Source organism: Oncorhynchus nerka, linkage group LG21 (genome assembly GCF_034236695.1).
Source record: "Oncorhynchus nerka isolate Pitt River linkage group LG21, Oner_Uvic_2.0, whole genome shotgun sequence".
Taxonomy (NCBI): Eukaryota; Metazoa; Chordata; class Actinopteri; order Salmoniformes; family Salmonidae; genus Oncorhynchus; species Oncorhynchus nerka.
This window is the reverse complement of record NC_088416.1, coordinates 6962500-6988385: the sequence shown is the minus strand read 5'-3', so window position 1 is coordinate 6988385 and position 25886 is coordinate 6962500. Positions and strand designations below refer to the sequence as shown.

At 43.3% G+C, this 25886-nt stretch overlaps 1 protein-coding gene and 1 pseudogene across 3 annotated transcripts; one reads left to right on the top strand and one right to left on the bottom strand.

Moving 5' to 3' along the window:
* Positions 1-449: 449 nt before the first annotated feature.
* Positions 450-20603, top strand: LOC115142490 (dual specificity mitogen-activated protein kinase kinase 7-like). Of its 3 annotated transcripts, XM_029682000.2 has the most exons (12): positions 450-926; positions 2446-2493; positions 6576-6723; positions 6911-6977; positions 7190-7303; positions 11813-11932; positions 12062-12169; positions 12389-12568; positions 12794-12874; positions 13803-13945; positions 14107-14152; positions 14353-20603. In XM_029682000.2, exons 1-12 carry the CDS (start codon positions 803-805, stop codon positions 14491-14493), a joined length of 1320 nt encoding a protein of 439 aa, XP_029537860.1. In that variant the 5' UTR covers positions 450-802; the 3' UTR covers positions 14494-20603. The 3 variants fall into 3 exon arrangements, with proteins under 3 accessions (XP_029537860.1, XP_029537861.1, XP_029537862.1); XM_029682001.2 differs by lacking the exon at positions 2446-2493 and having other exon boundaries at positions 451-926; XM_029682002.2 differs by lacking the exons at positions 450-926; positions 2446-2493 and adding an exon at positions 2500-3366.
* A 974-nt stretch (positions 20604-21577) lies between these two features.
* Positions 21578-25886, bottom strand: LOC115143592 (lysozyme g-like; annotated as a pseudogene).

The window sequence follows — 25886 nt, the reverse complement described above, 5'->3', positions numbered from 1 at the left end:
GTATCAACTCATGTCCTCTCAAATTCAAATTCACGATGCAAAGAATCATAAAAAAAGATGCAAACATCAACATCCACCTTGTAATAAATCACAAAAATGCAGTTTTATTTATGTTTTGAATTGGGACTGTGTGATGAGCGAGTAAATTGTAGGACTGTGCTAATTTGGGAAAATAGTATTTTTTATTTGCATGATAAATTGACACGCATACTTTAGTTGATTACATTGTGTCAATGAGTTCTATGGCCCCAAAGCTTGACAGCAAATTTTACAACATGCTATACCAAACATGCAAGCAAGCCAATTTTCTATGGAAATTAGAATGTTTCAAACAGGGAGGGCATTGGGACATCAGCCGTCCCTGCCTGTATAGTCCACAAGAGAGGGAGCCTTGGGCTAGCTGGTTTCGCTCGATGATGCCAGAGAGGAAGAGGCGAAGCGAGAGGATTTACTCCGCCCAAAATCTGTCGGAGTGAAATTAAGCCCATTTTCTGTACGGAGGTATATGAGAGTGTCCGAAGTTGAATTACGTTAGGCTTATTTGATCGAATAGAAGTTTCGTAATGTTTAGGATTTACAAATATATTGATGTAAGTGATTGAACGTGGCATTCTGGCAATTTGAAAAAAACGATTTAGTTGTGCATGTTCACGCTCGCCTATGACCTCTCATTGGTTAGAATGGTCCCACATGATCGCGCCTGCCTTCAATCGTTGAGGGCATGTATTTCCATCGTTAGAACGGTCACTCTGCTATCTAGTCATTATAATAGATCATCTTTGATAGTGTTCAATTTTTCAAGATGTCGTCGCTGGAACAGAGACTCTCTCGAATCGAGGAGAAACTAAAGCAAGAAAATAAAGAAGCTCGTAGAAGAATTGACCTCAATATCGACATGAGTCCACAACGTTCACGTCCGAGGCCAAGTGAGTATCCGTGGGGGAGTCGGTAACGGAGAGAGGAAAGAGAGGAAATAAGCGAACGGAGAGGCAGAGTGAGGGCAGGAGAGAGGGGGTGTGATAGGGGTATGCTGCTGCTGCTGTTAGCTAACAGACTAAATGGATAAACAAATACCCCAACTCGGGACGTTGCCCTGCCCAGAGGTGTCATTCCTTTTCCATGTATATAATATATCACGTAAACATTTTGAAACTATGTAAACCAGAATTGTATATCAGTGCAACGTTGTAACCGAAACTCAATTTAAATCCCGAACTGTGTTTTGGTTCTGTCCTGGCAACTGCTGGCTAGCAACTAGCTAAGTTAGCTCTAGTAGGCCCCATCATCCGTCAGTCAATTTGTTGTTAATTTCTCAACACGGAAAATTAGCATTTTCTGGTCTAATATGCTTCATTAACCAGACATGGCTTGTGTGTGTATACATTTATAGCGATACTTCATATGATTTTGACCGAGTCAATGTTGTTAGTAGCCAGCTAAGCTAACGTTAGCTTTTCGAGCTAACGCAGTTTACCAGTTATTTGCGTGAACAAACTTGCCAGCTATAACGTTCAAGATAGCTAGCAAAACTACCCCTGGAAGTGGCTCTTGTCACGTCACAAATTGCACGAATATGGTGTTAGTAACTACAAAACTAAACAACAGCTGTTATCTTTTCGGTGTTTTCATTTTCTAAACCAATTCCATGTCTTGTGATTTGTTTTGCATTAATGCTCTTCTCATATTTTGGGCATGATGGATATTTCCTTATTTCGGCAGTCTTGAACATATTTGGCAGGTAATGTTTTGGTCATAATGTAGACGAACACATCTGGCAGAGTGTGTGGGCATAATGTAGCTGGCCAGCTAGAGTCTTTGCCAGTCAAGCCACCAAAATGCACCATGCAGGATTTATCCCAACAGCCCCGATTTAGGATCAGCTTACAGCGATATGAAGGTCAAACATTTCAAACAGGCTTGGCTCCTGCCCAATGCTTATGGGTGAATTTCGTCTTGCACCATTCAATGCCAGCCACATTCAGTGCAATATGGTGACATGGGTACTTCACTCTATGCTGATAGTGGTGGTGTCGCCCTGAGGTAATTTTTTATACTTTCATATCAAGGTATTTGATGCGTTTTCTTCTCACTGCGTTTCTTCTTGATGCGTTTTCTCTCCCAGCCTCATTGGAAAGCTAAAGGCATGGGAAAGCAAAGATGGTGTGGTAATGCAACTCTCTTATCTTTGACGAGCTCAACATTTGAGTTTTTTTTAAAATTCACACACACAGTAAATCAACTGGTCTGAGGTGCTCTTGTTTGATTGAACCTTCCTTAATTTTGTTTTGTGTGTGTGTGTTAGTGTGGGGTTGTAGGTCATTGGTGTGTGTGTATGGTAGTTTATTGGTGAGTCTCTGTGGGTGTTAGACAGGGTATGTGTGAGTGAGTACCTGGCATTTTACAGTGCAGTAATATGCACATGTGTATTTTCTCTCCTCTGTCCAGTCATCGTGATCCAGCTCAGTCCTGCTCCAGCTCCTTCCCAACGTGCAGGTATCATTCAATCATCGCTCTCTCTGTCTGCCACTGCACCGTCCATTCATCCTTCCCTCTCTTTCTCACAATCCATTCTTTATCCCTCTCTTTTCTCTCCCCATCTCCATGGCACTCCTCCTATTCAACAGAAAGGGAACATTTCACCCTCAGTAGCTCAGAACAGAACGTATAGATGCTAGTAACTTCACACATTCTTCAGATTGTTTCACCAAACCTGAATGACTGGCCTGACTGATACCTAACCAGCGCTTGTACATTATCATTAGATTTGAATGTAGGCCTAAATGAATTGCAGTACATAACACAGCCTATGAATTCTCCTCTCACAAAATATGTGTAATAGGCTAAAGCTATTGTTGTATAACATTTATAATTTCAGATATTTAGCCCACAATTGTACACAGCACACCTAAAATATTCTAAGACTATTCTGACAGTATGGAAGCCAAGAGGCATCTTTTATTTTCAAGTGGCCATTTGCACTGTATCCCCAGTTGGTCGCAGTCTCACCTCCACTCTAATCTCATTCTCCCTCCATCTTTCCATCTCTTCTTCTCCATATGTGAGTGCCAGTGGCAAGGCAGTGAGTGTGTATGCCTGGGTTTGCGCGTGTGTGAGGATATTATTAACCCGTTTTGCTGGTTGCAGAGAAAAGGTGCATGTGGCTTCCTGCACGGTTTTTATTACACAGTCTAATCCAGCATCCCACCACCGGTTGGTCTGCAGGAGTGCTGCTGTGACCAAATCTGACCACCTCTTCTCTTCCTCCTTTCACGTCTGAAGACATGTCCTTCAGCCTGTCTGTCATGTCTTCATCCAGGCTGGGCCCAAGCTGGCATTCTCTTTGCTCTGCAGTTCAGGCTGTGACAGGTTAATTTCTGTCTGTCTTGTTGTGTGTCCGTCTGTTTCTTCCATGCTCTTTCTCAGGGTCAGATAGTGTTCTTTGTGCGCTAACTAAGCATTCTCTCCTGGCATCCCCCTTGCAGTGGCACTGTCAATTGCCAGTGGTGGCTGATGTGTGTGTCTGTCTGTCTGGATCCAGCTGTGTGGAGGACTGTCTGGTCTTTGCCAAACCAAAAATTGCCTGAGTCCTTTACTAACACCCACTAACCGATTCTCTACAGTGAGCAGGTCCTGGCTGCATGTGATTGAACCAGGGATAAAAGCTACTGCCTGGCGTTGGTGCATTTATCTCTTGAAAAGGCGTTTAAAGAACTGCTCAACACTACCTCGTTGCTTTGAAAACTTCAAACAAACCAAAGGCTCCGAAGGTGCCCTTTGCAAAACGACCCCATTCACAGATTAGGAATGGGGTTCTTTTCACACAGTGTATAAAACATATCATATGAACGGTCTGAACTGCGGGTTGGTTGGGGGGGGGGGGGTGGAGTCCTCTTTGGGGGGGTCTCAGAGGTCACTGAGAGAGCTCCAATGTTCTGCAGCAGAGGGTCCACTCCTTTTGGTGGTGCTGCTAGCTAGCTACTGACTGAGCAGCAGTCTGGACGCATGGTCTGTTTGTGTGGTTGCATGGTGGGTCAAAGCTAACACTGCTCTCGTAGCTGGTCTCCACTGCTCAGTGCTCACCCTGTCTATATGCCTGTGGAGTGTTGTCTCCTTGAACAATAACACTTTTAGCCTTTGTGTCAAATTATGTAGTAAAAATGAATCGGCTAAACTACCCTTCAAGTTCAATTGAAGTTTTTACCTATGCTTTGCTAATATACAGGCTACGGGTTGTGTTGCTATTGCTAATACTTGTGGAATGTCTTGTCGAAGTGTTCGTATTGTGGTCTATAGACATTCACAGCCGACCTCTTGGAGACTGAACTGATATCGTTCTACTTACACTGGCCTGCTCTGTCTGTCCGTCATGGTCAAATTAAGCATGGACTGCTTTCATTCACTCCTTTTGAAGTCTGAATAGAAACATGGGGGAGTCCCAGATGGTACAATTTCCCCTTATAGTGCACTACTTTTGATCTGGGCTCTCATATGGCTCTGGTCAAAAGTAGTGCACTAGGGGGCTGTTTGGGATGCACCCTAAATGTGTATAAACTGAGAGGCAATGGGTGAGACCTTGAAGTAGAATGGCCCCAAATTTTATAAGCCAACCTATACAGTGCATTTGGAAAGTATTCAGACCCCTTCACTTTTCCCACATTTTGTTACGTTAGCCTTATTCTAAAATGTATGACATTGATGAAGAAAAACAATCTACACAATACTGGGGCGGCAGCCTAGTGGTTAGAGCGTTGGGCCAGTAACCGAAAGGTCGCCAGATCGAATCCCCGAGCTGACAAGGTAAAAATCTGTCGTTCTGCCCTGTCATTGTAAATAAGATTTTGTTCTTAACTGACTTGAATAAATAAAAAATAGCCCATAGTTTAACATTTTTGGCTTTAAAAAATAAATAAATATTCATCACATTTCACAAGTATTCAGTCCGTTTACTCAGGACTTTGTTGAAACACCTTTGACAGCATCAAGTCTTCTTGGGTATGACACTACAAGCTTGGCACAACTGTATCTGGGGAGTTTCTTCCATTCTTCTCTGTATTTTTCAGGTCTCCAGATGTTCAATCGGGTTCAAATCCGGGCTCTGGCTGGGCCACTCAAAGACATTCAGAGACTTGTCCCAAAGCCACTCCTGCATTTTCTTGGCTGTGTGCTTAGGGTCATTGTCCTGTTGAAGGTGAACCTTCACCCCAGTCTGAGAACCTGCTCCAGAGCACTCAGGACTTCATCAAGGATCTCTCTGTGCTTTGCTCCGTTCATCTTTCCCTCGATCCTGACTAGTCTCCCAGTCCCTGCCACTGAAAAACATCCCCACAGCATGATGCTGCCTCCACCATGCTTCCCCGTATGGATGGTGCCAGGTTTCCTCCAGAAGTGACGCTTGGGAATTCAGGCCAAAGAGTCCAATCTTGGTTTCTTCAGACCAGATAATCTTGTTTCTCATTGTTGGAGAATCCTTTAAGTGCCTTTGGCAAACTCCAAGCAGGCTGTCGTGTGCCTTTTACTGAGGATTGGCTTCTGTCTGGCCACTCTACCATAAAGGCCTGATTGGTGGAGTGCTGCAGAGATGGTTGTCTTTCTGGAAGGTTCTCCGATCCCCACAGTGGAACTCTGGAGCTCTGTCAAAGTTGATTGCTCAACTTTGGCTGGGCGGCCAACTCTAGGAAGAGTCTTGGTGGTTCCAAACTTCTTCCATTTAAGCATGAGAACCACTGTGTTCTTGGGGACCTTCAATGTTGCAGACATTTTTTGGTACCCTTCCCCAGATCTGTGCCTTGACACAATCCTGTCTCGGAGCTCTAAGGACAATTCCTTCGACCTCATGGCTTAGCTTTTGCTCTGACATGCACTGTCTGCTGTGGGACCTTATATAGACAGGTGTGTGCCTTTCCAAATCATGTCCAATCAATTGAATTTACCATAAGTGGACTCCAATCAAGTTGTAGAAACATCTCAAGGATGTTCAATGGAACAGGATGCACCTGATCTCATTTTCCAGTCTCATAGCAAAGGGTCTGAATACTTATGTAAATAAGGTATTTCTGCTTTTAATTTTGTATGAGTAAAAATGTCTAAACCTGTTTTTGCTTTGTCATTATGGGGTGTGGTGTGTAGGTTAAGGAAAAGTGTTTACTTAATCCATTTTAGAATAAGGCTGTAACAAAGTGGGGAAAAAGTCAAGGGGTCTGAATACTTTCTGAAGGCACTGTAGACCTGTAACTGTCAGGGTGTTTTCAATAACCGTCAGTGACAGGGAGTTAGAATCCCAATGCTATTTGGCTTCCTTTCCTTAGGTCTCTCGCTCTCTCTGTTACTGTTTGGTCAAAGAGCTAGATAGATTCCACTACAATGCTGTAAGCTCAATGATCATTAAGAAGAGAGATGAGGTAAGGAGAGTGGAATTGATTACAGTAACACTAGCCTGGGTTCCAGTCTCTTTCTGACAACGACAAGTTTCCTAAAGCAGAAACGGGCTAAAACAGACTGGCACCCAGGCTAATAAAGGACAGCCCCAGTCTTCCTCTTTTACCTTCCCAAATTTATACTCCTCCTCTCCCCCCCAGCTCTTCAGCTTCCCCTGGCTAACGACGGAGGGGGGAGTCGCTCCTCGTCCTCTGAGAGCTCACCCCAGCACCATTCCTACCCCAGCCGCCCGCGACACATGCTCAACCTTCCCACGCCACAGTACAGCCTGGTGAAGAGCGTGGAGAAGTAAGACAAACACGCATGCACGGAGCATACACACACACACACATGTATACACATGCACACGGAGCATTCGTGTTCTGGAAAGGGATACAGAAAGTTACAAAACAATTTTTTAAAATGCTTCCATTCACACACATACGTCAAATGACACACCTAACATTTTTTGTGTGTCTGTGCCGTGTCCCCTTAGTGCGGAGATAGACCAGAAGCTGCAGGAGATCATGAAGCAGACAGGCTATCTGAAGATCGACGGCCAGGTAAGAGACCATAGCATTGCCTAAAGTTATTATTGTTTTTTTGTATTTCTCTCTACTCATTAAAAATAATGTGCTGTATTGACAAGCATTCGGGACGCCATTTACAACCGGATATCATACGCAGAGCTTTATGAGTACTGTAGTACATCATGCTACATGTGCCATGTATGTTTGTCATTGACATGTTGTGACTCGTCACCTGTTTCCCTCAGCGGTACCCGGCCGAAGTCAGTGACCTGATCAGCGAGGGGGAGATCGGCAGCGGCACGTGCGGCCAGGTGTTCAAAGTGCGCTTCAAGAAGACGGGCCACGTCATCGCCGTCAAAGTAAGCCTTGTCTACCTCCAACCACAACTTGTTGGCATTAAGACCATATATAATAGCACTGGATTGCGTTTTAAACAGGCAGTTTGTACGCACGTTACATTGTCTGGCAGGGGGTCACTTCACTTTCATGTCTTGAGGATGAAAAGTCTGTCCTTCCGGCCTCCGCGCTGATTCTGTTGTCCTGGATGTGTTGTCTTGTTGCAGTTTGACACTTATGATACAATATACTTTATTGTCCGTTTAGATGGAAATTCATTACATGGTGTCAGCATTAGGGATGCACCGATATAACATTTTTGTCCGATTCTGATATTTTCCTTCCCCCCAAAAAACTATATCGATACTTAACATTTTAGCAGCCTTTTAAGCGTTCTAGTACATAGTTGAAACACACACACATACTGACCAAAAGTTTTTTGTTGGCATTAACATATGTCCCCATTACCAGTAAAACATAGTCAAAACCTGTTTCTTTCACTTACGTGCTGTTTCGTTGTTCATTTGTTCAGTCTTAACCAGCATTTCATCATACATGTCAAGCAGTGACGTTTCAGCTGTCTGTCTGTCCGTGACCTCTCTTCCTTGGTGCGCACTGTCACTGTGTCCGTTTCCGTCTTGTCCAGCTGTGTCTGTAACATTTCACCTAAACCCTGTTTCTTGTCTGCATCGAAGTAGCGGTCCTTGTACCTAGCATAGAGCATGGTGGCGGCACAGTAGAGGCTCAGAGAGAATGCCACGGAATCTCTTGTTCACCGCCTCTTGTAGAGTACCTTTACAAGTTTTAACCCCAACGGTCTGTGTCGGTGGTTTTGTTGAGCAGCGTTTCAATGCTATGACAGAGGGTATCACGTCTTCTGCAGACGCGGTTGATGAGCTTATTTCTCCAGTCAGTTGTTCGAATGGCGCTAGGAGTGTGTTCGTGTTTCAAACATGTTCTCAAATGCCATTGAAATGGCAACAGCGGTATAAGAACCAGCACATTCTTGAGCATGCAATACGACTTTCCTCAGTACGAAATCCTCGTCGACCCGCTGTGCTGTCAGACTCAGCATGCTCATGGGGTTGAAGTCGCTGTTCCAAATGTCAGTCGTGAAGCTAATAGCAGTGACGCCCATAGCAAGTTGCTCAGGGATGTGCGTTTCCACAGTAAGGTCAACATCATCTGAAAAATAGCCCTTACTTGGTACTGTGTACCGGAGCTCTAGGTGATTGACCAGTCAGCGAAAGCCAACATCCATGACAGAGAACGGTTGATTGTCAAAGGTTATGAATTCCATTTTCTTGGCGTTAATGGATTTTGCCTTTGTCTCCCTGAAATGTTCTTGCTCTTTCAAATGACTGCTCGACTTGAACTTGTTTAGTTGTTGGAAGTGTGCGATTTAGTATTTTTCAGCTTTTGTTCTGTGTAGCTCTGTATTTTCCGTGGCGTCACTACGTCATCTACCTACGTTATGTAGTTATGCACGTCAGTTGAGACATCGGTATTGCGCATCGGCGTTGAACTAGACATCGGGCCGATGCCAATGTTGCCATTTTTAGCGAATGTCGTCCGATTCCGATATGCTTACCGATATATTGTGCATCCCTAGTCAGCATACAAACACAACATATTACATGCAGTACGGAAAACTGCAAAGTTAGTCCACAAGTACACACTTACATTTCAACATATTCAAAGTCTCTGCGGCCTACTGTCTGACCGTGTATTGGGCCAGCATCTGTCCTATGTCCCACTGTTCAACAGCCTAATGGCATGAAACTAGCCTTGCTCCTATTCTTGCTGAACAGTGGGAACCTTAATCGCCTTCCAGCAGCTCGAAACATTAGGCCTATTCCGTTATGCAAGTGCTGTGTGGATGTTCTACTGCCGCTATTTGGGTTAAGGCCATAGCATTGGTTTTTCCTACTGTGGCAGAACACATAATTCCATAGCAGCTGATTTTGTCCAGAGGATATAACTGTTGGAGGCAGCCCTGGGCTGTTTGTCAGTTCAGTATCGCAGTTCTCTATCGGTTTCTCTCTGGGCTTTGCCTTCCATTGTTTATCCTCACACAATGATAGTAATTATACTGTATCGTCACTGGTACAATTAAGCATTGTTAACCCCCCAATTTAACTGTTTAACTATTAGACTAGTAGTGACTGACTTCCTATGCAGGGGTTGCATACAATGCTTATTCTTGGTATACACAGTCATGGTTACAAGCACAAACAACATGGCCTACAGGGATAATGGCTGGAGCTGTAAATGATTATACACTGCTCAAAAAAATAAAGGGAACACTAAAATAACACATCCTAGATCTGAATGAATGAAATATTCTTATTAAATACTTTTTTCTTTACATAGTTGAATGTGCTGACAACAAAATCACACAAAAAATATCAATGGAAATCAAATGTATCAACCCATGGAGGTCTGGATTTGGAGTCGCACTCAAAATGAAGGTGGAAAACCACACTACAGGCTGATCCAACTTTGATATAATGTCCTTAAAACAAGTCAAAATGAGGCTCAGTAGTGTGTGTGTGGCCTCCACGTGCCTGTATGACCTCCCTACAACGCCTGGGCATGTTCCTGATGAGGTGGTGGATGGTCTCCTGAGGGATCTCCTCCCAGACCTGGACTAAAGCATCCACCAACTCCTGGACAGTCTGTGGTGCAACGTGGCGTTGGTGGATGGAGCGAGACATGATGTGCTCAATTGGATTCAGGTCTGGGGAACGGGCAGGCCAGTCCATAGCATCAATGCCTTCCTCTTGCAGGAACTGCTGACACACTCCAGCCACATGAGGTCTAGCATTGTCTTGCATTAGGAGGAACCCAGGGCCAACCGTACCAGCATATGGTCTCACAAGGTGTCGGAGGATCTCATCTCGGTACCTAATGGCAGTCAGGCTACCTCTGGCGAGCACATGGAGGGCTGTGCGGCCCCCAAAGAAATACCACCCCACACCATGACTGACCCACCGCCAAACCGGTCACGCTGGAGGATGTTGCAGGCAGCAGAACGTTCTCCACGGCGTCTCCAGACTCTGTCACGTGCTCAGTGTGAACCTGCTTTCATCTGTGAAGAGCACAGGGCGCCAGTGGCGAATTTGCCAATCTTGTTGTTCTCTGGCAAATGCCAAACGTCCTGCACGGTGTTGGGCTTGTCAGCACAACCCCCACCTGTGGACGTCGGGCCCTCGTACCACCCACATGGAGTCTATTTCTGACCGTTTGAGCAGACACATGCACATTTGTGGCCTGCTGGAGGTCATTTTGCAGGGCTCTGGCAGTGCTCCTTCTGCTCCTCCTTGCACAAAGGCGGAGGTAGCGGTCCTGCTGCTGGGTTGTTGCCCTCCTACGGCCTCCTCCACATCTCCTGATGTACTGGCCTGTCTCCTGGTAGGGCCTCCATGCTCTGGACACTACGCTGACAGACACAGCAAACCTTCTTGCCACAGCTCGCATTGATGTTCCATCCTGGATGAGCTGCACTACCTGAGCCACTTGTGCGGGTTGTAGACTCCGTCTCATGCTACCACTAGAGTGAAGGCACCGCCAGCATTCAAAAGTGACCAAAACATCAGCCAGGAAGCATAGGAACTGAGAAGTGGTCTGTGGTCACCACCTGCAGAACCACTCCTTTATTGGGGGTGTCTTGCTAAATGCCTATAATTTCCACCTGTTGTCTATTCCATTTGCACAACAGCATGTGACATTTGTCAATCAGTGTTGCTTCCTAACTGGACAGTTTGATTTCACCGAAGTGTGATTGACTTGGGGATACATTGTGTTAAGTGTTCCCTTTATTTTTTTGAGCAGTGTATTATAGCTATGCAATTTAACATGTAGAATGCTATGTTTTGTTCAGCCTTAACTGGCAGGTACAACTTTATAATCAGTGTGTTCTGTTCTTAAAATACATAGGCCTACCTCTATCATTCAATCATATGAAAAAAAAAAATATATATATATAGCAGTTTCACTTTTCACCATCTGGTGACCTACTGTATACAGATGAGAGGGAATAGGTTTGGATAAGGAGGGGGCAGGGAATAGGTTTGGATAAGGAGGGGATAGGTTTGGATAAGGAGGGGATAGGTTTGGATAAGGAGGGGGCAGGGGATAGGTTTGGATAAGGAGGGGGCAGGGGATAGGTTTGGATAAGGAGGGGGCAGGGGATAGGTTTGGATAAGGAGGGGGCAGGGGATGTAGGTTGCTGGAAACAGCTGATACTCTGGAGTGAGGTAGGTTACTATGGTTACCCAGAGACAGATTGGACTATAAAGCACTTTCAGTGGATAATCTCCTTTTAAATCTCCTTTTTAGTGTAGGATTAGTCCTAATCTGTGTCCGGGAAACCGGCAGTATGTGATTGGCTAATGGTTAAGTGCTAGACAGGTTTGTGGGGTGGGCGGAGTTGTAATTAGTGGTGCCATCTAGTTGGTTGAAGTTCTCCTGCCTCAACTAAAATATCAACGTTGAATAATGACTGATTTATTGTGTGTGTGTGTCACTAGCAAATGCGCCGGACAGGAAACAAGGACGAGAACAAGAGGATTCTGATGGATCTGGATGTGGTGCTGAAGAGCCACGACTGCCCTTACATCATCCAGTGCTACGGCGCCATAGTTACCAACGTGAGTCACACGCACAGATAATTTAAACCATATTTATTCAGATTGACAGAAATAGCTTCTTTCTTGTAGCAGTTTCACTGTTCTGTTTAAAATGCCAATGTTCTGTGACTGACTGTGATTGGTCCTCAGACGGATGTGTTCATCGCAATGGAGCTGATGGGGACGTGTGCTGAGAAACTCAAGAAGAGGATCCAGGGGCCCATCCCTGAACGTATCCTGGGCAAGATGACCGTGGCAGTGAGTCTCTCCATCTCGCGTCTTATCTCTTGCGCTCTCATACCCTCAATTCAGGCTTTGAACTGAAACTCAAATTCAGAATAAAAAAATTGCCCTTCATTTTCAATTATGTCAAGTTCATCTCCTGAATTTAGTTCCAGTGGAATTGACCCCATCCCATAAAAAGTTTGTTCACCTTCTCTTCAATGTAGTAGTGGGTTACCCTTTGTGTGTCTACAGATAGTGTCGGCTCTGCTGTACCTGAAGGAGAAGCACGGTGTGATACACCGGGACGTGAAGCCCTCCAACATCCTGCTGGACAACAAGGGCCAGATCAAGCTGTGTGACTTTGGCATCAGCGGACGACTCGTCGACTCCAAGGCCAAGACCCGCAGCGCCGGCTGTGCTGCCTACATGGCTGTGAGTCACCTTGGTGGACACACGTACCCTACCACGTTTAACCTACCGAAGTGAAGGCTGCCATTTTGATGCTAAAGCGCCACTATTTTTCCACCTGGGGTTGCACATAACTCTGTAAAAATTCTGAATGCTGCCTTCCTCTGTCAAATGTTTCTAATTTCCCTGTGTATTGGTACAATAATTGCAGTTTCCCCCTAACCCAAGCCTGTTTCTCTGTGTCCCCAGCCTGAGAGAATAGACCCCCCAGATCCCAGCAAGCCTGACTATGACATCCGAGCAGACGTCTGGAGCCTGGGCATCTCTCTGGTAAAACACCCACACTACTTCATCACACCCTATTCCCTATGTAGTGCACTTCTTTTGGTCAGTCCTGTGCCTTCGTATTTGGCCCTGGCCAAAAGTTGAGAGCCTTTACCTACCTTCTACGCTTTGACACTTCTCAATGTCCTGTCATCCATCTGAAAGGATCAAATGGGTGTAAGTATTATGATAATTGCTCCATCAAGTCTTTTGGTAGACTAGGTGGACTTTTCTCCATATTGTTTACAGCCATCCAGCTATTCACGTCCACAAGGGAGCATGAAATGGTGTCTAGGTTAGGGGCTATGGGTTGATTTCTAACTAGTGAAGAGGTTTGATAACTTTAGTCTTAGTGGCCTGTCGTTGAGAGTGTAAAGGATGGTTTACAGTCGGTCTATCGACATGTCTGTAGACAATTTACGTAGCGACATCAAACTTGTCGTTGTGAAAAAGTGTAAACGCACAACGACGTCCGCAAAGTGAATTCAGTAAATGTCAACCTAGCAAGCCAGGCAACTAAAAGCAATTTTCTAAACAATGTTTTGGTTCGTTAGCCAGTTCAAATAATGACCAGAGAATAACTGACAACGTCTTAACTTTGGCTACTTTTTATTCATTATTATAGGAAAATAAACTCACAATTAATGGCGAGTTTACAGAAAATTGCTTACTGCCACAGTGCGACTAAATAAAAGTTTGTCATTGTGTCTGCGAAGTTTAGAACTCTGGTTGCTGTGGCAGTCTGGTAACCACAACAACGGACATAGCGACACTTGCAACAAGAAAGCTGACAATCACAGCGATGGTCTACGGACCATAAATTTAAATGTAGTTTTGACCAGCGATGCTTGTCGCATTCTAATTGCCTACAGACATGTCGTTAGACCAAGTATAAACTGGCCTTAACGCTGTAATGTGTTGTCATGGCCTGCAGGTGGAGCTGGCCACAGGACAGTTCCCCTATAAGAACTGCAAGACCGACTTTGAGGTCCTGACCAAAGTGCTGCAGGAAGACCCTCCCTCGCTCCCCCTCAGCATGGACTTCTCCCTCGACTTCCAGTCCTTCGTCAAAGACTGGTGAGACAAAACACACACGCACTGTGTGACTCATTGAGAGTTTATTATTAATTTCTGCAGTCTTACGGCTCTCAACCAGTCTCTGCTGACAGTACAGTTGCTAAGTAATATCAAGTGCTTTTTCTGTTAATTTTTACGTCACTGACTGCCTCTTTCCACAGCCTCACAAAGGATCACAGAAAAAGGCCAAAATACCACAAGCTGCTCGTAAGTCTCTCCCCTCCAGCTGTTCACACACTGATTCTTCACCACCTCTACTCTAAACCATGATTTAGGATTACAAGAAAGGGAAGACTGTTGTCTGAATTAAATGTTTATTTAAAGACAAAATCTGTACATTAGAAAGGGAATGGATGCAGTGTTCTAACTCCTCTCTTCTGCCCTTCCTCTCTCTGATACCCCCCCAGGAGCACAGTTTCATTCGGCGCTATGAGGTGCTGGTGGTGGACGTGGCAGGCTGGTTCCAGGCGGTGATGGAGCGCACTGAGTCGCCGCGCAGCAGCCAATGTTACAGCCAGCACCAGCTCCACTCGCTCTTCAGCAGGTAGCCCCCGGCCACTGGCCCCGCCCCAGCCTGCAGCCGGGAGACCCCAGAGAGGGACGGAGACACGGAGTAGGCCTTTATCCCTAGACAGACAGACTGGCTCGGTGGATTGATTGATTGAGTCTGGTTGATCAATTTTGATTGAGTCTGGATCAGGACAGACAGACACGAGGGAGAGTAGAGCTTCACCCTGTAGTTAGGCGTCATCAGAAGTCATATCAGCACATGTACATTATCATCGTGAACACTTCAGCACATACTGTAGGTTACTCTGTATCCACGATGCATGCACACTTTTCCATCTGTTCGATACTGACGTACAGTAGTGATACTGTAAAAGCATTTACGTGGTTAAACACATACATAGATACTACTCACTCACTAGTCATATCTCACGCACCTGTATAATCTTGTTCAGCTCCAGCCCTAGTCATAGCTATGGGGTCTGACAACAGAGTAGTCGATACACACTGGAGCTAATTTCTGCTACATCATGTAGTGTTAAGACAATGTAAGAGTCCCTACGGCAAGCCCAGAGGCCCAGTGTCATCCGCAGTGATGGCTAGGCTCAGAAGTGGAAGGTTCAGTGCAATATTCAGCCGGGTGTTATTGTTTCTATACTTACTCTTCAACAGGTTGTGTATGCGTGTGTGTACTAAGACACAAGTGTACGCTCGCTATTATGGATGGCAAATAGCTGTCCCACTGTAGCTCTAACAGACCAACTAGACTCGCTGTATTTGTTTCAGTCTGGTTTTTAACCATCGTTTTGAAAATACAATAGATGACAGAAACATTAACTTTGATTCAAATGCTTAGCGAGGAATATCAACAAGTACATGTTCTAGCAGCTTTGAATTGGAAAAATGGCGCAAAATACAAAAAAAAAGTAGGGTTATGCGTAGCTCTGTAGAAAGGGTGTTTTGTATGTATTTATTTATGTTGAGTTCAGGATGGTTTTGAGTGGGACTGGATAACCGGTGGATGAGTGGGAGAGATGGAGGGATACAGAGGAGGACAGAAGTCTCCCTATTATCGGACTTGGTTTACTGCATTTACCCCCAGCTGCTGTGTTTAAACTCAGTCAGGGAAACTGTACTCCCAGGTAGATGAGGTTTAAAGCAGTGTTGCTTGTTGTTGAAGAGGAGTGTTAGAAAAAAAACCGTTTGGAGGAGAACGGAGGGGAGGCGTGAGTTATTTGTGTCAAGAAACAGGCAAGAGACAGCAGCTTGCCCTTTACAAATAATACAATTAGATATGTTTGGCTGTGGAGCATTTCAACCCTCCCTCTTTCCGCTCTTTCTAAATGGCACCAAGCCACTCACCCTCTTCTTTATTTCATTCTTTCTGCTGTTCCATCTTCTAGCGGCTCCACAGTTTTGGCAAACCAAAGGTGGTAGGTGTTGGTGGAGGGTGTCACACAAGGCCCTCTCGTTGCTCCTGACTGCTGCCTCCCCTCCTGCAGAGTCAAAGCCAGGTACAGAAACTACCCCCCCCTTTCCTAGCCTGAGCATTAGGAGTTTGCAAGATGGCACTGACAGATCTGGGATCAGGCTAGACTTCCCCAACACACAACCAAGCCAAATCACTGCTAGAAACAGACACGATAGGAGAAGGGAGATCAACGGTATGTCAGAGAAATGGAGCGAGGGAACCGGAAATGTCGACTATGAATATGTGCAGAAGAAGAGCTAGGGAGAAGCAAGACGAGGAAAGGGTTAGATAAAAAAAAAGAAAAGAAATTAGGGATGACAGGATGAGGTGAAAAGGAGCGGAGGAAGAGAAGGATAAGAAAGTGAGAAAGAAGGTCAAGAGAGGTACGTGACAGAAAGGTAAGGGCTATCTAGAGCTAGTGAGGGAGGAGTGAGTGACAGCAGAGCGGTGAGTGTTTTGATAAAGGAGAGATGTGAGGAGGGAGTGAGAGTTTGGGGCCCTGAATTCAGCCATAGGCAGCCAGGCTATGGATCAGATGTTGGACATTGTAAAGCTATCTGGACATTGTAAAAGCTTTCAATGGTGTTGCTTGCACCAATATACCAATTATGATTTTATTTTTTAGGGTGAATTAGGATTTGTGTTTTGATTGTTTGCTGTTATATTCATTATTGTATCTTTTCAAAAAATATTTAATTATTTATTACGTTGCTACTACTGCTGCTAAATTGCTGTCGATAATTGTCCCCCAAAGGACAAATACTTTAGATCTTTTTAAACCAAATAAGTGAAGTAATGCAATGTCTTTACAGTTACCAAATACAGAAGAGCAAGTCTGATGGTGAAGGGTGTGAGAGAACAGTGACCGAAAGCTAAACCCATAGATGAGTAGCATAGGTTAACGTCACTAAACTAATCCACGCAAACGATGTACACCTCACATGTATCTAACGGTGTAATAGCATGTTGTAGTCACATATCGCACTACAGCACCGCAAAGTCTAGTTGTTATTAGTGAAGGAGTGTCCGTCTGTCCGTCCTGACCTGTGAACCTTGACCTTTTGCTCCCTGACCTTGGACATTGTAGTCCAGGGTCACCCTGATTTTAGAATGGTCTGTCTACCTGTCCGTCTGTCTGTCCGTCCGTGGGCCTCCTGCAAGCTCGACCTTGACATTACACACCAAAGGTGTCATCAACGAAAACAAGTTATTATTGATATTCTAATTGATTACTATGACTACGATATATTCAGAGTTTCTCTGTAGCTAGTGTGGGATAGGGGGAGGGGGTGGTTTAGGGGTTGCAATGCCCGTGTGTGTAGCATACAGGGAGAGACTTGTACTCTGACAAAGCCTGGGCACAGCAATCACACCCACTCAGCCAGACAGACCTTTTTACTGTGTAAACTGGTTCTGTAATAAGCCACTGCTCACCATCACCAAGTCTTTGGAGAGTTCAGGAGATTGGCTGTGTTGCAGGTAGAATTTACATGGTTCTCTTATTGTTGTGGAATAGAGAACAGTGTTGGTTCTTTGTGTTATGTTTCAGTCTGCAACGTTCTGTTTGTTGTTGCCCCTCCGCAAATCATCATGTACCAACATTGAACCATGACTCTTTGGTTTTGGTTCTACTATAGGCAATCAGGTAGTAATGACAGACACATTATTATACAATCTAGGCTGCCTGGCCCACTTGCTAAAACAAAGTTTTGAAATACTGACTTTATATGTACTTTATTAGTACTATCCCTTGTAATTTACATGTTCTCTAGCCCTTGGGTTGTCCAAAATCCCTACAAAGTGCACTCTACTCAAAGTGCACCCTATTCCCCCAGTCTTGGCTGTCCAGTGCTGTGTCAGACCCAGTCTCCCACTGTCAACTTTCTCTTTTGTTTTGCTGATGTCTTTTTACAAGCACACACACATACACACGTGGTTGGAAAACACCTGACAGGTGACTGTGCCACTTCACCTTTCTAAAAACGGCAAGAACTTTTTTAGGCCCCTGGTGCAAAACCTAAATGACTTTGATGTTTTGGTGTGTGTTCGTAAAATGTATAGTAATTTATTTTTTTAAAGTTTGAATACTAATCCTAACCCATTGCCAAGGACAGCGGTGTCGCGCCACACACGCTCCAAATGTAGGCTATAAACAATATGTCCACAGTGGTGCTGGTTGGCTGCTGTTTAGTGGCTTTGTGTGTTCTTAGCAGGCAGTGGCAAAGCCAGCGCTGTTAAAGATGTACTCTGGTAGGGTGCCTCTGAAGTCACACCCTATGTAGTGCACTGCTTTATCACCAGGGCTCATAAGACCCCGGTCGAGAGTAGTGCACAATGTAGTGAATAGGGTGCCATTTTGGATGCACATAGTCTGCTGCTGCGCTGTACCTTGGGGGTGCGGTGGGAGGGTGTGTCATCGCCCCATCTGTAAGTAAAACCAAATATCATTTTCACTATGCAGTCATTCAAATCAGTCAGCTTGCTGTACATTAGGAAGTCCTCCTGTATATGAACATATGGTGATAACTGGAGTTGGTGACTGAATGAGATCTTCTCCCTAGTACGGGTTGAATTCATGTCTTCAGCTAGTCCAGAGGGAAATTGAGTTAAGCGAGAGAGAGACGTGTTTTTGAATGAGCTGACTATTTAAGGATTGTGTTGGGGTGGGGCCGTTGGGTTGTAGTTTTTGGGGTGGGTTAAATGGGGTTTGTAGTTTGGGGGTTGCTAGTCCAATGCTGTAAGTATATCAATTGCATGTTATTGTCACTGATGTAACTGCTATTGATTTTAGATTATGTTTGGGGGGGGGGGGGCACAACTCTATTTATAATTTTTACATATTATATATTCTTTTGCAAAAAATGTAATTGTATACTTAGGAAAATACACACTTGCCTTTATGTTCTCTTGACTTGTTTTCAATCTGCTATTTGCAATATACATTTTTACTTTTATTGTTTTTTAGTTTGGTTTCATGGCGAGAATGAGTTGTCATTTGTGTAGATCTTTTTTTGTCTGTTTCTTTTCCTGAATGTGCTGTGTGTCTTTTGTTCAATTAGCTGTGTGAGTGAGGATGGAGGGCAAAGGTCTGTGTCTTGGAAGGGTTTTGTCTATGATTATTATTTACCTTTTTTTGTCTTTAAAAAAAAAAAGTTTTTTATTTGTATTATATTCAGGGAAAAGATGACACCAAATTGAATAAAGAAATTTCCGGATGATCCTAGAGAGCGGTTGAGATGGAGTGTGTGACAGTGTAGTTAGAGAAGAAGTCTTCTTTCTGTCCTTCCGGGAACGCCTGGGTCAAAGGTGTTTTTTCTCTCAAAGCGGAGCGATCACTTTCACTGCTCCGTTTAGCCGCTTCTTCACCCTGTGTCGCTGTAAAACTTTGGTCCTCCGATATCCTCTTAACTGAATTTTTTTTTCTTTTTTTCCCATGAGCAAAATATCATGATTGTTTCTCAGTTTAAATCTTTTGTGTGCCATTTTATTTTATCTCTGCCCAGAAGCCCCACTTTGTTTTTGTGGTTCTCTGATACTGTATGGTCAAACTAATTTGACTGCATCTGAAATGGCACCCTATTCCCTAAATGGTGCACCAAAAGTAGTGCACTACATCAGGAGTGGGGTGCCATTTGAGACGGCGCCAATGAGAGAGCGTCTTATTAATGCTGAAATTGTCATGAGTGGCGTTTGCACTTGGGCAGCTTTTTGAGTCGGGTGGGAAGGAGTCTTTGGGAGCTCTTTTGGGTTGCAGACGTCCCGTTTGACCAATCACAGACCTGAGACTGGCAGAAGATAAAACAACTGATTTCAACAATGTATATGTATTATCACTATTTATTTATTGGTTGTGTGTTTTTTTTTTTAAGCCAAACAAGACACACATGGTAAAGAGAATCGTCTGTCATTGGCGTTGCCGTTGATACAAAAGCCAAATATCAAACCACACTAACCCACAGGAAACATTGCTATTGTAGTGGAGTGGTTTAAACTAGATGGTGTATGTGCTTTTAGTACTGGCTTGGCTGAGCTGTAGGATGTCTGTCATGTTTGTATACTTTAGTGTGTGCACTCATTTCATTGAAATCCTGCTCAGTCAAGCCAAAGAGGTTATGGTCTAAACCTTAACATTTACAGCATGGGTGGTATTAGAGAGAGTGCTAAACTAATACCCATTTTAAGTTGGCTCCTATTGTTTGAAACTTAGATTGGTTTTACACAAGTAATGAATTATCCTCCTGAAACAGACTAGCAGTCAACGTTTTACGCATACTCTGACTGAAATAATAGTTTTCTATTCCGAAGTGGACTGATTGGCGCGTATTTAATCTGTACTCTAGCGAGGTGGAAGCCCTATTTTTAAAATGTTGATCAAGAATAATTTGCTTGTTCCCTAGGGTTTCTAAATGCAGTATTGCATGACTTGCTCGATTTGAAAGGAGGGAAATTGTATACTTTTTCCATCGCCATTGCAATTCCATGGCTGTTTGTATGTATGACTCAGAGTTTGTTCTGACAGTTGTATCAATCTACACAGCTACTGTCTCCCTCTGCTTTTCGCTGTCTCTCATTTTCCGTTAAATTTCCTCTATTTCAAACAGAATAAATGCCATTATATTGTGAATACCTCAGGATTTTTTTTGGAGACAAATCAAATAAAGAAAAAACTTCCAAAACGTTGTGGAGACATGTTACATGAGTCTTTATTGCCTGAAGTCTACATGCCTCTTATGACTCAAACTATGTTTAAAAAAAATAAAAAATAAAATGTATTTAAGCATATTGATGTTGTAGGACTCCTACCGAAAATACCAATAGATTAGAAAAAGCTGTACTTTTTGTAAAGCAGAAAACATTCCTTGTTGCATGCAATTGAAAGCAACTAGAATGTTAGACAAATGCATTAAATTAAACCTTCCTATTACATTGTGTTTACCATTTTGTGAATTTAACATCGATCATGAGGTCGGGCTACTAAGAACCACAATGTTGATTTACTGTTTAACGGATGCCCCTGTTAATGCTATTCCACTTTTGACACATGGGGTCTTGACAACAGAGATCCTATAAAATGTCTGTCGTTATATGGTAATGAGGTTGAACTAAGGTTGCTATAGTATTTTTACAAAGTTAACTCTTTGATTTGCTTGCCTGGTCTCAAAAAAAAAAAGATATTGTTAACTGTTTGTTAATCAAGTCTGTATACATTTAGGCTACACAGACAGCAGAGGACATGTCGTTAGAATGGTCTGGCTGAAAAGGATGGTAGGTCCCACAGTTGACTTTGAATGATATATTAAGGCAACATCATTGAATTCCTTATAGTGTAGGTGTCCATCTTCTCATGAGATTTGGCAGTACAATAATAAGTCAAAATAACACGTCATCTGAGGGTAAAAACAAGGTAGGTTTTAGCAATGCTTTCCATAAGAGGCGAAAATGTTCTTGACAAGGGCCACACATTTGGTTAGTCCAGGACGTATCAAACATGGTACCTTTCAGCAGCTGCTCCCTGGTCCAGTCAGGAAACTTTCTCTGGATCTTTTTTTATGAAATTTCTGAGAATCTCAAGTGCCTTGTTTAAGATGGTCCTGGCTGTCCTATTCTCCCTTTTGAGTGTGGTTGCCACTATTTGGAGTAACATCAACCTAGGAAATATGATGGAAATCAATGGACAACACTTCACTTACATTGTAATCAGAAGAGGATGGTGGGAGGACCTATAGGAGGACGGGCTCATTGTAATGGCTGGAATGGAGTTTTTGGAATGGTGTCAAATGTATGGAAACCACGTTTGACTCTGTTCCATTAACTCCATTCTAGCCATTACAATCAACCTGTCCTCCTATGGGTCCTACGACCAGCCCCCACTGTAATCTCATTCAAACATGGCACTCAGCATCAAAAAAATGCTAATGGAAACAGAAATAGGATGAACAACTTTATTAACCTATAAATTCCATTCGAAGCTCTCAAATCTGGGCTTCGAGGGCCTGATTCATACCTTGGACACCAGGGATGTATTCATTAGGCACCAAGAGGAAGAAAACAGAGGGATTACCTGGATTTGTCCAATAAGAAAGCTGCCTTTTTTTCTGAAATGCTTTGTGTTGCCTGCCCTTATGAATATGACCCAAGTGACTGGAATTCTCTGGCCAATCAGTGACTTCAATTAATTATAATCTGAGTGCCTATCTGCATAAGCCCAAAGGACTTTCCATAGTCCCCCCCAGCCATTCTTGTCCCATATTGCTCTCCCACCTCTGGACTCTTGAGATGATGCCACAGATGATAGCTGGGTCTATTTCATACCCCCCCCCCCTTTTTGATAATGGCATTGTACTTATTTAGGTCATTCTTATCATTGTCAGACATTCTATGGGCCTTAAACGGTTCCTCCCCTTATCAGTATAGCCACATGTGATCGATTTCCCTGCACTCAGGCTTCATTATGGCACCCCTCATGTCTCTTTTAGAACTAATGATTAATAATAGTTCATAATAGTTGCACCTTTAAGCTGCTGCTCCTCGGTAAATTCAGGAAACTTGTCTTAGATTTTTTTTTTATGAAATCAATTAGAATCCCAGTGGCTTGTTCAAGATGTTTCTTAATGTCCCATTCACCCCTTTTCTTGTGGGTCCACATCAACCTAGGAAAAATATTATGGAAATCAATGGACAGTACTTCACTTCTGTTGAAATGCCTTTGAAACATGTCAGCATCAAACAATAAAAGGTCATGGAAACAGAAATAGGTTCAATGGCTTTTTCAAATTAATCTGTATAAACTCCATTTATAGCCTCCTTCACAAATCCAGATACCAACTCAGTCGCCTTGTGGTTAGAGTTTCTACCCTGAGATCGGAAGGTCCCCGGTTGAGTCATACTGAAGATTGTAAAAATTCCTCTCTGCTTCGCACTTAACATTAAGGAGATAGATTGGGGGAAAGACCACGTGATAAACTAGCATCCTGTTCAGAGGTTGTACTTTTACATCAACCTCTCTCATGCTACAGACACAGGAAATATGCTGGCTGGCTGGCTCGTGTAAGGCTACTAAAGCGTCCTGTATGCGTCCAAGTCGAAACAGTTTGCATATATATTATGATGTTTTTTTGGCAGCACCAAAGATATTGAATTATTTTTTCCAGTGTCCCTGAAAGAAATTAGATGCATGATCACTCCACAACCGATGAATAGTTACACATAATCTGAGTGCCTACCTGCATTAGCCCAAAGCCTCTTCCATAGTCCCCCCAGCCTTGTTTTGGGACAATTGGTGGGGACGGTTTACGTATTGCTCTCCCACCTCTGGTCTCTCTTGAGATGATGCCACAGATGAGAGCCGGGGCTATTTCATTCTCTTTCCCCACCTCTCTGATGATGTCAATGTATTTCTTTACGTCATCTTTGTCATTCTCTCAGATGCAGTCACCCCGCTATAACCTGTTGTAAAGTAAATGTGTTTTCAGTCTTTTTGTGAATGAAATGGATGTATGGATTAATATTGATTATGTAGGTTCTGTTAGTTTCATAGACCACATACCGCTAGCATGGCCGTCAGCATCTGCTGTCTCCTTAGAGGCACCAGTAGTTTTAACCTCCATAATGTCTCCATACTTTGACTTGACCTTCATAAAGTCTCCAAGCCATGCCCACAGGAATGCTATCTCAACAAGACAAACACAAGCTGAGGTTAACTGTCCTGTTGTAGGGTAATAGGCCTATGCCAAAATACAACAAATATTTTATTTACTCAATCTTTTCCAACTACTAAACACAAGTACGCTATTTGAAAAAACATCAAGCTCACCCGTGTTGTTCTTTTCTCTTAAAATTCTTGAAATTGAAGGATCCTCAAAATGTTAAATCCGAGCCGAGCCGGGTTAAAAATATAAAAAAACTGCTGCACAAATGTGACCATTTGTTAACTGAACTGACACTCGCAAAATGGTCAAGCCAGTATCCGCCTGAATTGTTATGCACGAATACACAACACTTTACGGTATTACGTGTTTCTTGGTAGGGCAACTGAGTCGACTGCACTCTCACGCACAGATAGAGACGATAGCTACAAATCATTTCAAGTAAACAATTTGATGCACACTTTTATACAATATCCAATTATACAATATCGTTCATTTCATTTTCGTGCCTTATCAAAAAAAAGGGCGGGGAAGGAGGGGAGGACAAACAGAGAAGGGGTGTTGCCCAGGTGTTCAAGACACGGTACCAGACCAGACACCTGCACTCATGAGGACACACATGTGTTAGAGCCATCTGTACCCTTCCTGTGATGCTTTATGCTTGCTTACTATCCAAATACACAATCATGTAAGGAAGAAGATAGACGTGTATAATGTGCATGAATATGCTATATTTTTTAGTCTGACCTAATTTCAGTATTTTTAAAGAATGTTACTTAATTGAATGAAATGTTAGATGTTATAGTTTGAAAACAAACTTGAACCCTGTGGTGCTGTACAGTAGGAATGGTGGAGGTGAAAATGAAATGTCTGTTTTTCCACCAGACATTAGTATAGGTGATTTCATTGCCATTGAAATGGAGTGCGACAACATTCCACAGGCCACCATCAACAGCCTGATCAACTCTATGCGAAGGAGATATGTTGCCCTGCATGAGGAAAATGGTGGTCACACCAGATACTGACTGGTTTTCTGATCCACGTTCCTCCTTTTTATTTAGGTTTCTGTGACCAACAGATGCATATCTATATTCCCAGTCATATGAAATCAATAGATTAGGGCCTAAAGAATTTATTTCAATTGACTGATTTCCTTATATGAACTGTAACTCAGTAAAGTCTTTGAAATTGTTGCATGTTGCATAGTGCATTTTTGTTCAGTATAATTCCACCTTTTCAAACGATCACCTATTACTCTACGTATAACGCGAGAATCTACATCCACAAGATGACAGAGTAGACAGTAGATAAACTGACTGAATATGTGAAGGATATTTTTGGTGAGTATTGGCAAAGTGGGACACTTTCTGAAACCAGCAACACAGTAAAATGTTGTGTATTTACGTCAGAAATCCAGGCAGAAACAATCCTTCTGACAGGCACTAGTGAGCCTGATTTCCAGGAAATCACAGCTCTGTCCAGAAACAATCCTTCTGACAGGCACTAGTGAGCCTGATTTCCAGGAAATCACAGCTCTGTCCAGAAACAACCTTCTGACAGGCACTAGTGAGCCTGATTTCCAGGAAATCACAGCTCTGTCCAGAAACAATCCTTCTGACAGGCACTAGTGAGCCTGATTTCCAGGAAATCACAGCTCTGTCCAGAAACAATACCTCGTGAAGTATGCCCATCCTGTTAATTGAAATATATCTGAGCTGTGCATGGAACAAAGGATGATAAAAACCTGGTGAGTCACGTTGCTCATAATTTACAGTCCCACTCTGATATTTACAGCTATTTTTTAAATAGTTCAAATGAATGAAATATAGGCTACCCATTGATTCTTGAAGAATATCACTTACACACATACACTGGTCTTCCACTCAGTGAAGAAAAACAACCTTACATCGGCAATAACATTATTACACTAAAAGATACTCTTGAGTGTACAAAACTCTTTCCTAATATTGAGTTGCGCCCCTTTTTGTCTTCAGAGCAGCCTGAATTCATCCAGGCATGGACTACAAGGTGTCGAAAGTGTTCCACGGGGAGGCTGTCCCATGTTGACTCCAATGTTGACTCGCCAGCTTAGCCAGGGTCTTAGCTTGAAGGTCGGTGCTGTGATTCTCCTGCTTGCGAAAACTGAGGTTGGGCTCTGCACCTGGGGTAGAATAGTTATTTTATCCTATATTATGTCAGATATACAAATATTTAAACTTTCAGCATTGGCTCTGGCTTAATTTGCCATTGTCTCATTAGCCATGGTTTTATGATCCGATCAAGATTATCCAATCACAGGTTGGTCACATCTACCCAT